The 13,512-nt window shown below is 38.3% G+C and overlaps 1 protein-coding gene across 2 annotated transcripts in view; it reads right to left on the reverse strand.

Moving 5' to 3' along the window:
• The window catches only part of ISPD (isoprenoid synthase domain containing), a 307,704-nt gene that overhangs the window by 278,303 nt on the left and 15,889 nt on the right, over positions 1 to 13,512 (reverse strand). For both annotated transcript variants that reach the window (XM_021711282.1, XM_008055868.1), the window contains exon 2: positions 13,044 to 13,320. In XM_021711282.1, the coding sequence (XP_021566957.1) occupies positions 13,044 to 13,320 (277 nt within the window). The remainder of the gene's footprint in view (positions 1 to 13,043; positions 13,321 to 13,512) is intronic.

Consider the following 13,512-nt stretch of genomic DNA (forward strand, 5'->3'; position numbering starts at 1 on the left):
CCTTGACATAACCCTTTCCAAACTTCATTTGAAGATAACTCATAAAACAGAAGTACAACGATAAGTAGTTTAAAATTAGGGCAAAAGAAAAGCTTTTCACATGGTAGCTTCTCCAGCATCAAAAAGCAGATCAACTTTCGCCTCATCCCATGACAGCCCAGGGGATAGTTCAGTTCTTGCCTTGGGCGATATAACCTTTGTCAAACCAAAATAAACCTAAATTTCTCACTAAATAATCAGCGCTTTCTCACTGATTCATTGCTTTCTCACAAATAAAGCTGCTTTTAGATCTAGGATTTACATCAGTACCAAAGTTTCTCTCCAAAAAATAATGATGCAGAATCCAGTGAACCAGAAAAGATCATTCTATCACATCTGTGCAGCAATAAATTCTGACCTGCATTGTACCAAGCACAATCGACAAGTACAAGTGATTGCCATGGTCAATTCTACAAAATGTCCAATATCCAAATGCCCAGTCCAGAGATCTGCCCAGGAATTTTCCATCTCTACTTTAAAATATCTGCCCAGAATACATGGCATGAAATTATAAAACTAAGTAGCAGAAAAGTGTATCCTTTCCAATGTACACATTAAATAGAACCTCCAAAATGCTATTAAACTTTTCTAAGTATAGTCATGTTTCAGAATCTAAAAATTAGACAGTCATATGTCGAAGTTTCTAGTTACTATATTCATTTAATAAAGATGACAAGTATTTTCTAACTAAAATAAAAATAATAAATATTTCCTAGCTAACAACTAGTTAAAATTTAAGAAATTTATTTCTTCCTACTCAAGAAATGATGTCTATAAAAACCTTTAAGTCTTCTATAATGTTCTACTACTACTTAAGTTCTACCATTACCTGTTCACGAAACAAAATAAACAGGACCATTATAAAACATATCCAACTGCTCATTAAATCATAAAGACAGTCAGGCACAGTGCTCACATCTGTAATCCCAGCAATTTGAGAGGCCAAGGCAGGAGGTTCAAATGAGACCAGGAATCTGAGAGCAGCCTGGGGGACATTGTGAGACTTCATCTCCACAAAAATAAAAAGAATTAGCAGGGTGTGGTGGCATGCACCTATAGTCCTAGCTACTCAGGAGGCTAAAACAAGAGGATCGCTTGAGCCTAGGCATTGGAGGCTGCAGTGAGCTATGATCACACCACTGCTCTCCAGCCTGGATGACAAAACGAGACCCTGTCTCTTAAAAATGATAAAGACAATTATCTACCTTATTAAGAAAAGGAATTAGGATAAATCCATATACATAGTAATATCAATTATGGTCCCTCTTCCTTTATTAGTTTATGATTCTGCCACATAAGTGGTTCTCAACAGTGGGTGGTGAGGGTGACAAGAATACTGCTCACCAGCCTTGCAGCAGATAATTCTCCAAAGAATTATCTTACACAAATTGATGATTGTGCCAAGGTTGAGCAATCCTGTGCCACATCAGTATTCAAATATTTTTAAAAACCAAGGTTTTGCACTCCCAGGTGCAAAAGTTCCTGTTGCTTTAAATGCCAAAAAAGCAATTCAATATGGGAGAAAAATGTAAAGAAGCTCATATTATGAGATAAGCTATAAAGTACTATGGACCAGTGCTCAAAGAGTCCTAGGCAGTTAAAACTAAGAGAAACACCTCCCACAAGCAGTTCTGCAAAGTTGTGACAAGTGAGTCAATGTCTAAGCTGTCACTTTACAGAAACTTGGAGGTATATACATGGTAAAGTAGGGGAGAGCAGCGGCACAGGGACTCAGAAGAAGAGAGGACAGGCCAACTACTGTCAGGGACAGGGAAGGAGTGATGACAGAAATGCACAGGATGCAGGTACCTTATTACCTCAGGGCTTATATACTATCTGGTTAGGTCCAGGCAATCCAGTCCCCTGAATTTTTTTTTTTTTTTTTTTTTTTTTGAGTTGGAGTCTCACGCTGTCACCCAGGCTGGAGTGCAGTGGCATGCTCATGACCACTCCAGTGTCAACCTGCTGGGTTCTGGCGATCTTTCTGCCTCAGTCTTCCAATTAGTAGGAACTACAGGTGCATGCTACCATGCCTGGCTAATTTTTGATTTATTGTAGAGATGCGGTCTCGCCAAGTTGCCCGGGCTGGTCTCGAACCCGCAGGTTCAGGCAATCCATTTGCCTCAGCCTCCCAAAGTACTGGAATTATAGGTTAAGCCACCAAGCCTGGCCCCCTGAATATTTTAACAGTCCCTACCCTCTCTATCTCAAGGCCTTACATAGGCCTTCATTATCTCTCATCTGGATCACTGCTATAGCCTCCAAACTAATTCTGCTGCCTTCAAACTCACCCACTAATCCACCTACCAAACCAGAGAAAGTCGTCTTTCTAAAATCCATATCTGATCATGTTATTTTCTGCTGAAAAATCAATACTCCCCATTACCTCTGGAATAAAACTAAAGGCAAGAGATCAGGGAGAATTAACAAATCCAGAGGCATGCATAATGCTGCAGACACTGCAAAGGCAAACGCATGTTGATCTGTTCAGTTGGAAGTTGAATATAAAAAGCCTGGAATTCAAGGAGAAAGCCCTGGGCATAAGAAAGATTTGGGAGACTCCAGTAGGTCACGGTGGGAGTGAAAATGCAGGCATGCAAATGCATTATGCCAAGTGAAAGAACAGTCTCTAAAAGTTGCATGTTGCATGATCCTATTTATCCTATATTCTAGAAAAAGCAAGATTATAAGAACAGAGAACATGAGACAGAAAAGGGGCCTGTGTGCCTCTGCAAACAAGGAAATATAAAAGGAAAATAAAATCCTGGTATGACAAACTCACTGTGCCAAAGGAAAAAGTTAACCTTGGGAACTGAGTCAGGCAAATAATTTCAATCCTTTTGTTCCCAAACAGACAGTTGTCAATTCACGTGCCTATTTTATCTTGTGTAAATGTAGATTTAGTAAGCTTGAAGAATGCATAATTGACTTTTCTCCCACTCCTCTCTTTTCACATGTAAAATGTGGATTCAGAGAACACTAATCAAAGCCAAGAATGTAACCACTTGCCTCCTTGCCCCTCACCCCTTTTTTCTTTCCTCTTCCCCTCCTGCTAGCTCTTTCTCCTTTAAATAATGAGGTCCTCAAAACTCTCTTTGAATAAGGCACCAGACACAGAACATATTGTGACTTGTTTCTTTTCCCAGGCACGTCCCCAACCTTGGCAAACTAAACCTCTAAATTGTTTAAGATCGGTCTCAGTCACCTTTTGGTTTACAGAAATAAAGGAAGATCTTGAGATCCTTCAAAGGAAACTCCAGGCATCTAGCTAGCTTAGAGAAATAAATAAGCAACTCAATAAGCTAGAAGGTAAGAGTAGCCTAAAACAATGGCCAAGAAACTCAGAGTCTCAGGATGTTTGGTTCCCCTACAGATGTTAAAGGTAATATTTTGACAAATGTCTGAGTTGTTTTTCAGAAACCTGGAGCCCCACTGAGGCAGGCACAGCTAGCACAGCTTAGATATAGGCAGGCAAGCTTCTGTAGGCAGGTACAAGTCAGATAAATGAGGAACAGGATGGTCATCATACAGCTACTTCAGTCATCCCACTGACCAGGCACATCAGACCTGACCTCAGAATGAGGGGCAGCTGGCACAGTCCTTGTTGTGACCCACGTAGTCCACAAATCTTAACTTAGAAAACAGGTGACTTATCATCATTTTGGATAATATAGAAAGCTTTCTGCTAACAGCAAGTTGTGTCCCTTCCTTTAAAGCAACCATATTCTTTCTTGAATGTGTCTTCCTTTCTAATGAACATTACTTTAAAACTTTACTTTGGACTCACTCTGAAATTCTTTTCTGGGATGAAGTCTAGGACCCATAGAGAAACTATACCCCACACCACCCAACATCATCATGAAATGAATCAGTCAGCAGGTAGGTCCCAGACAAGGGGAAACAAGGGACTGAATTCTGTGATTATCGTTCTTTGTCTTAAATTTCTTCCTGAGGGGCCTAGAGAAAATCACACCCATGAGCCAAGCTAGCATTTTTTTCAACTGACCCCACATTTTGAAAAAAGCTCCTCTTCCCTAACAGTGCAAATCAGAAAATCTTTGAATCTATCTATGCTCTGTAAGCCCCCACTTCAAGATACCCCACCCTTCTAGGTCAAAACCAATGTGTTACCTTCATGCATGATTATAATTTTGCTTATAACTTCTGCTTTTCTAAAATTTACCCCTGCCTTTGAAAATCCTTACCTGCAAGCCACTGGGGAGGCCAGGATTCAAGCATTCACTTTCTGATTATCCTTGCTTGAAATCCTGCAAATACATGTCTTTCCTTCTCCCATTGCAAACCTTGGTGTGTATATCTGGTTTTACTGTGCTGAACCCCAGTTCAGTTTGAGAACAAACACATCATTGGTTGCCAGGAGTCAAGAGTGAGAGGAAAATATGAATACAAAGCAGTGCAGGAAATAACTCTCTGGAATGCTAGGATCCACTCCACATCTTTTCTTTTTTTTTTGAGTTGGAGTCTGACTCTGTCACCCAGACTGGAGTGCAGTGGCCGCTTCCGGCCACCGCAGCCTTGACCTGCTGGGCTCTGGCAATCCTTCCACCTCAGCCTTCCAAGTGGAACTACAGGCACGCGATACCACACCTGGCTAATTTTTTGATTTATTGTAGAGATGAGGTCTCGTCAAGTTGCCCAGACAGGTCTTGAACCCGCAGGATCAGACAGTTCACTCACCTCAGTCTCCCACATCTTATCCATGGTGGTGATTACAAGAATCTGTGTATTGTAAAAGCTCGTGCACTATGCATCGAAAAACAGGACAGTGTTCTATTGTATATACATTTTAAAAGCAAAAGTTATAAGTGTGATTTAGGTTTCTCAGATATAGTTTAGTGATAACAGAGGCAAGTTAAGGGCACCACATAGAGGATAAGAAGAGACATCTAAAAAGGGAATGATCAAAAGGTAAGAGAAAAACAAGAGAGTCACAGAAAACAGAATCACAAAAGCCAAGGCAGGGAGAGAATTACAAGAAGGGACAGCAGTTAACCCTGTTAAATTTAACAAGGATTGTATTGTTTCAACCCCAAATAGTGTACTATGATACAATTCAGTTCTGATCATAAACACCAGAGTACACATAGACTCCACAAGTTAAAGAGTTCAGTCTCCAACAAAACTGCCCTTACGTCAGACACCAGCCACAGGTGGAGTCCCCAGGTCACCCAAACTTCTGACCAACTAGCTACAAAACCAGGCGGTTCCCAGGACATCACACAGGTTGGATAACTCCCTAGACCAACACACAGAACTCGGAAAAGTGATACACTTACAACTGTAGTTTTATTACAAAGGATACAAATCAGACCATCTTTCAAATGAAGAGACACAGAGGGAGATGTCTGAGAGAATCAGAATGCAGAGCAGCCATGCCTCTCTCAATGGAATCAAGATGCATCAGCCTCCCCAGCACATCACTGTGTTCACTGACTAGGAAGCTGTCCCTGAGCTTCAGGGTTCAGAGTTTTCGAAGATTCATTATGTAGGCATGACTGATTCAATCAATGACCACCTGATTGAACTCAACCTTCAGCCCTCTGTCTCTCCCCACAGCTCAGGCTGGTTCAAAACCTTGATCCTCCATTAATCACATCATTGGTCTTTCTGGTGACCAGTCTACTTCCCAAGTTTTTTCATCTCATTAGCATAAGTCAGACGTGATCCAAGGAGCTCATAAATAACAAAGACCATCCTGCTACTTCAAAAGTGCCAAGGATTTAGAGTCTTCCTCCCAGGAACCTGAGACAAAAGTCAAATTCATACAGACTGAAAATGCATATGTAATTTTGAAATTATGAAGTCACAGGTGGTTTTGGAAAGAATTGTCACAGAAGAGAAAGATGCCAGACTGCTATAAATTGGTTGTATAAAAGCCGAGGCAGGCCAGGCTCGGTGGCTCAGCCTGTAATCCCGAGCCTTTGGGAGGCTGAGGTGAGTGGATTGCCTGAGCCCGCGGGTTTGAGACCCGCCTGGGCAGGCGAGACCTCATCTCTACAATAAATCAAAAAATCAGTCGGGCGTGGTAACGCATGCCTGTAATTCCGGCTACTTGGAAGGCTGAGGCGAAAGGATCACCGGAGCCCAGTAGGTAGAGGCTGCGGTGGCTGAGAGCAGCCACTGCACTCCAGTCTGGGCGACAGAGTGAGACTCCAACTCAAAAAAAAAAAAAAAAAGCCGAGGCAGTAAGTGTGACCTATTGCTGTAAGTTGATCAAGAGGGAAAGAATAACATGATTAACAGTGCAGGAACCAAGAACTGGGGAAAGAAAGATATTCAAGTAGCTTAACAAATCTCTTCCTCTAGGAGCAAATCTTTAGGAAGTAGCTTTGCTGTGCAGTCTCATTTTTCGAGTCATGTTATTATTGCCAGTTCTTAGAGTGAATGTACTGTTTAGCTTATTAGTCCTTCCAAAAATAATTCTCACTCATCTTTGATTTTTTTACTGTTCCAACTGATTTTACTCTTTCCAGCATTTCTCTTATACAAAGTCCTTGTTGTCACTTCATCTCTTGACTTACAAGTATGCATAAACATACAAGTGTTTCATACTTAGAAAAGATGAAAAAACTTATATTTTTGGCAATATGGCAGAATAGAAGCTTGAAAAACCACTTGCATTTAAAAAAGAAAAAAGTCAAAAATGCAGCAGAGAATTTTATAAAAGCATGTCTGGACTCAACAAAATCCTGGAGCAGTAAAACACAATGATAGCTAAAATCTAAGGAAATAAGATGACTGAGATGTTTTGAGTTAACAAGAGGCTTTAGTTTTTTTGTTATTTGGTTTTGCTTTACATATTTTATTTTAAAGATGTGGGGTACAATTCAGGATTAAGTATACAAGTGCACATTGTACAGGTAAAGTTTGGGCCTCCCTTTGGTCCCTGCTCTGTCTGGTTTGAGATCAGGTATGCTTATTGATGTTATGCCCCCACCCTCACGCCGGCAGTATCTCACTACTGCTAATCTCTTTCTTATAGTATTTTTTTTTGAGTTGGGGGTCTCACTCCGTTGCCCAGGCTGGATTGTAATGGCAAGCTCATAGCCACCCCAGCGTTGATCCGTGGGGCTCAGATGATCCTTCCACTTCAGTCTTCCAAGTAGCTGGAACTACAGGCATGCACTACCACGACCAGCTATTTTTTTTTTTTTCTAAATTGTAGAGACGAATCTTGCCAAGTTGCCTGGGCTGGTTTCGAACCTGCAGGCTCAGGCAATCCACTCCCTCTACCTCCCAAAGTGCTGGGATTACAAGCTGAGCCACCGAGCCCGACCTTCTTTCTTATAGTATTATGGTAAATGTTCAGGGTCCGCTTATGGGTGAGAAGCTTTAGTTTTAACAGCTGAGAAAGAATATGACCTTAAGGTACTGTGGTTAGAACTGTAAGTACCACACAAAGACCCATGAAGGACAATGTCCTCATTGTAAAGGTAGACCAGTGTTAACGAAAAAACTAAACTGTAACATATTTTAAAGAGGTTTATTCTGAGCAACATATGTGACCATGGCTAGACGATACAGTCTCAAGGGGTCCTTGAGAAAGTATGTGCAAGGCAACCAGGTTACAGTTTGGCTTCATACATTTTAGGGAATCAATAGTTATAGGTAAAGACATAAGTCAACACAGGGAAGGTACACATTGGTTTGTCCTAAAAAGGCAGGGCATCTCAAAGGTCATAGCTGGTTTTTAAGGATTCTTGAAGTGACGACTGAGAGGATTAAGCTATTGTCTAAAAAATTGGAGTCTGTAGAAAGGACTGCCTGAGTTAAGATAAGGGAGCGGTAGGACCAAGGTCCTTGTTGTATGGATGAAATCTTATAAATAGCAGTCCTCAGAGAGACTAGATGGCAGATGTCTCTTTTCAGACCTTTAAAGGTGTCAAACACCTTTAATTTTTTTGTTTGTTTTAGTCTCACTCTGTCACCAGGCTGGAGTGCAGGGGCACGTTCACAGCCACCCCAGCATCGACCTGCTGGGCTCTGGTGATCCTTCTGCCTCAGCTGGAACTACAGGCACACACTACCATGCCCCACTAATTTTTTGATTTATTGTAGAGATGAGGTCTCACCATGTTGCCCAGGCTGATCTTGAACCAGCGGGCTCAGGCAATTCATTCACCTTAGCCTCCCAAAGTGCTGGGATTACAGGCTGAGCCACCGAGCCCAGCCAGACACCTTTAATTAATTAATCTCTTCTAGATCTGGGAAAGACCTTCTAGAAAGAGAAGTTCTTGCTATATTAATTTCTCTACAAATACAAATTTCCCCCACAAAAGATGTCTTTGCAGAGTCATTTCAAAATATGCCAAATAAATATATTTAGGGATAAAAATATTTTTATTTCCTTCAGGATCTGCTGTCATATGATGCTATACCAGAGTCAGATTGAAAAGTAAGCCACATTATACTTGTCTAACACACACAAAAAAAAACATTTAACAAGATTTTATGGTTTGTAGGGTATGACTCGATTCTTGCCTTACATTCCCTTAGGACTTGTTATAATTTAGTATATCTCATTGCCATAAGTCTCTTTTGTCAGTCTTATTAACTGTATTTTAATTTTAATACTAGTCAGTTGTGCCTCAACTCCAAAAGGGCAAGGGTATGCAAGGCATTCCAACCTCCCTTCCCATCATGGCTGGAAATTCAGTTTTTCAGGTTTCTCTGGGGTGTTCCAAGTTGGTAAACCCCTTTTGTGGCAGAAGAAACACAAATCTATGCTTCAGAAATACCTCCCTATCCAATACCCAAAGGATTCTGGCTGATAAAGTCCTGCCAAACGTGGGCTTACAATCCAAATTATGAAACAAAGAAGGAAACAAATTATGAGCCAAAGTGAACAGAAATGAAAAACTGGAGAATTAAATACCCAAGTACTATTAGTTAAAATGCATAAAATATCGTGTTCAGATATTTAAAGATAAAATATAAAATCAAAAACAGAAACAAGACTAATCATACTTGAAAAAAAGACCAAATGGGATTCCAAAGAATTGAAAAATATAAAAATTCTTAAACAAGAGATTAGACAAAACTAGAGAATGAATGAAATAGAAAACTAAAATTACCTAGGATACAAAAATAAATAGAAATATGAAAGAGAACTTAGGACATACAAGCACCAGATAAGAGGCACTATCTTACAAACAATATCGATAAGCAAAGGGGGAAAAAGTTGTGGAAGTGAGAAATGCAGCAGAGAGAATCAATATTCAATCAGATAATCATTCAGAACTTTCTAGAAAAATATATAAATCATAAAGTTCATAAAGGACAATAAATCCAAAGCAAGGAGAAAAAAGAAATAATGAAATTCATATCTCGTCATACAATAGAGACTCAACGACACCTATGAAAAAGAAATTATCTTAAGAGAATTCAGAGAGAAAGGGCAGATTACTTTCAAGGGAATACAATGCTATTGGTTGGCAGACTTCTCAAAAGCAACACAAAAGCCTGGAGACATAACCTATTTTTAAAGTAGTGAAGGAAAAAAAATTGTAGACTTAGAATTTTATACCCAAACTATCATCATCAGGAAGAAAGAAATAACCCTGAAACAATTTAGCTACTGGCCCTGTGGAAGTCATCCTACCCCTTCGTAGGACCTAAGAATGTAATAAACACAAAGAAGAGAGAAATTGGATCCTGGTGACACTTTTGATCTCTTGTATGTAGGCAGCCTCAATGTCAGTCTTGATCTTGGACTTTTAGTCTTTTGAGACAATATATCTTCACTAATTTGTTTTTGTTTTTTTTTTCCAAACAAAGTTTATTAAAGAAAGAAGAGAAAAAAGAAAGGGAGACATGCTAGAGCTGGCATGGGCGAGAGAAACCAGCTAGATTTTTTAAGTAACCAAAAGGAACGTAAGTTAAAATAGCATCAATTGTCTTTAGCACACGTAACCCCACTCCAAGGGACAGTCACAATGTTACTTGTTCAAGAAATGGTGTATCTAAAAAGCACCTTTGAGTAGAACTAACTTGAAAATTAAGAGCTAATAAGAAATATAATAATCAATTAAGGAGTCTGTAGAAAACCTTTTAAGAGAACAAAAAAGAATGAGTTAGAAGGAGGCCTGGAAAATAGCCTGTGACGTGGCTCTGACTAAGCAAAGTCAAGAGATTTTTGTGTCATTGACTAGCATTTGATTCAGATCACGCTTTTAATTTATTAATGACAAGTCAAAAAGATGCCAATACTTCCCAACAGCTTTAGAAATCCAGCTACCAGTATGTCTCAATTAATTGCATGTATGTTTTTATGACTTTAAGTCAGAACAGTGTGAGAATTTGCAGGAAAGAGAACCTGGATTTAACTGAGGCAATGGGGACACTATTCTAATTGCTATAAGAAAATGTAGAACAAAAGAGATTATTGTCTACACTGGAAAACATTATTGCTTGGGGCAGATTCTTTCAGATTAGCTGAATCTAATCTTTAAACTCTTATATAACTTTCAAAGTTGTAGATAACTGGTATTAATGTAAAATAATTCTTGCCTATTAACATGTAAATAAATCCTGTCTAATGGCGATTCAACTGTCTACTCTTTGGAAAAGTCAGTTTTCTGATTTTAAAAGTTCATTTCAACATGACTACCTTTTACTCCATATAAATTTATGCTTCTCTCAATTAAATTTTGAACCAGTTGTAATATCTGTCTGGTTCCTTCATTAATAAATTAAGAAAAATTCTTAAATATGGATATGTATACTTATATAAAACTCATCATTTTACCCTTTTTTGAAAATTATTCTTTTTTGAGTTGGTGTCTCACTCGGTCACCCAGACTGGAGTGCGGTGGCCGCTCCCGGCCACCGCAGCCTCGCCTGCTGGTCTCTGGCGATCCTTCCACCTCAGTCTTCCGAGTAGCCGGAATTACAGGCATGCACTACCACGCCCGGCTGATTTTTTGATTTATTGTAGAGATGAGGTCTCGCTGCCCAAGCGGGTCTCGAACCCATGGGCTCAGGCAATCCACTCACCTCAGCCTCCCAAAGGCGCGGGATTACAGGCTGAGCCACTGAGCCCAGCTGAAAATTATTCTTAACACCAACAAAACAGGCAATGTTTCTGAAAAAAAAAAAAATTCTGAGATTTACTTAAAACTAAATAAATTGTGAAGTTTTGGTTTTGAACTACCTTCTCAATCTAATCAGAAAGTTGCAAAAATTTCATTAAACTATAATTTGTTCATTTTATTTAAGATGCATCATGTGATTAAATCTTGCAAATTATATTCTGATTAGCAAACATTTAAGAAATGAAGACCACCTAGTAGGAATTCCCACAAAACTGCAACAAAAATTACTATACATTTTAATATGCTTTATCAAATCACATGTAAAAAATATCCTTAGCATCTTAATTGGAGCTAGATAAAAGACCTCTCTTACCTTTATAGACCTACTATCAGAATCACTTCATGGATAATCTCTCAAATATGCTCTCTTAAATAGTACTTAAATTGCAAACGTGTGATGATTACAGTGAGCTTGAATGATAATTTTCTAAAAGGAAACACAGGCAAACACACAATTCTATGTGTAATATAGTATGCACTGAAATTTCTATCTACCCAAATTATATAGTCATACCTAAAGCCTTTTTCAAATGTGTAGAATTGACTCAAAGTCCTAAAAATTTTGAATCTGTTTCTCTTTTATTCCGTCTCATCATCCTTGCAACTGATCACATTGCCTCTACCACAAATGAGCCACTTGGAGAGGAAGAAGGAGTCATGGAGAATGCATAGGAGCCATGAGAAAGTTTTGTGGTCACTAATGGTCCCTGGACCACAGTTTCCACTACCATCTAGAAGATTTGTTCCAAGATAAGTCAAAATGTTTCATTTGACCTATGGAATTTTTTTACAGTTTTACATTCAAAATAAAATTCATGTTACAGGAGGAAGAGATGAAATTACAGAAAATCTCCTAACTATGACAATTCAAAGCGCATGGAAAATTAAAAAGACATAATATACTATTTCTTTTTTAATTTCCTGGGCACCCAAATGGCTAGGAAGACTTAACTCCTTCTGTTGATCTATAACCCTTGGAGTAAACTATAGCTTAAAAGTTATAATTCATCTTAAAATAATACCATTTTTAAGCACTTAACACTCTAACAGTTAACATTATTTCCAATCCTAACAACAATCTTACAAGTATTAGCACCTGTATTTTTAGAGGTAGGAAAAATGAATTCAGAGAGGTTGAAAAAGGTAAAAACAAAACACCATTAGCAGTTAGAAAAATCGATTTGGACCTAGGTCTGTCCAACTTCATGGCCTGTTTATATTATAATATATCATTTCTATGCAATAACATGTTCAGTAAGTCTCAAAGTTAGACTGCAAATTTAAATTTAGAATCTATTACCATATAGACAGGATTTTATCTGGCAATAGAAGGGAAAAACCAAACATATTCTAGAGATTACAATAGGTCTTTTGCTATCTTGTGTTTATTTTGGTGAAACAGAAATGGAAACAGAATTCTGTCATCCCAAGATGATTTGCTGAGGGGTATGAAAATCTTGTATGACTGTTTGTGCTAGAAAATAAATCACTTCTGAAAATTCAAAAACAAAATTGAATACAGTGAATCAGATTTATTAATTCTATATCTTACACTTTTGAGAGATTTCTCAGGCATCCTATATAACTGCATATTTAATCTTCATTAAGGTTTCATTTATATCTCTACTTTAATAATGACATTATTATTGCATTCTTCTCCAAATAGATCATATTATAGTTATCTTAAATGATTATAGAAAAATAAATTCCAGAACAGTCTCATAATCTATAATACTATAAAGTTCCTAAAACAAACTACTACAATGTCTTTAGGTCATCATGCCCATTTAAAATATTTTGACATTTAAATACAATTATATCAAAATTCAGCAAATGAACCATACCATAATGCTTGTCCCTTTATCTATGCTCGAAAGCAGATATACTTACCCCATGCTCCTTAGCTGCTGTGACAACTTTAAGGAGAACATCTTCCTCCACAAATGGTCTCACTGCATCATGGATAATCACTACTTCTGGCTTGGAGAGTTGCAAGTTGGGCTGCTCCTCTGCCAGTGCTTTTAGTCCATTGAAAATTGACCGGTGGCGGGTCATTCCTGCTTCAACTACTGAGATGCGTTTATGCTGGTACTTCTGAATAATACTTTTCATTGCTTCTATGTTTTCTCCAGTTACCGCCACAACAATGTCTTTTATCCAACATACTCTAAAAAGAAAATACATGTACATTTCAGATAAATTGGTTCTTCAACAACTAAAACTAATAACAAAATTAAATTACTAGTACTGGTATAACTCCATAGAAAGATCAAAAATGAAGTAAATTCATTTTATCATTTTTATTACATCCTGTAAAGAGGTAGATGAAAAAGAATCAGTGAGTATTTAACACTATGCA

This window comes from Carlito syrichta, unplaced genomic scaffold, assembly GCF_000164805.1.
Source record: "Carlito syrichta isolate Samal-C Ts95f unplaced genomic scaffold, Tarsius_syrichta-2.0.1 Scaffold301993, whole genome shotgun sequence".
Classification (NCBI taxonomy): domain Eukaryota; kingdom Metazoa; phylum Chordata; class Mammalia; order Primates; family Tarsiidae; genus Carlito; species Carlito syrichta.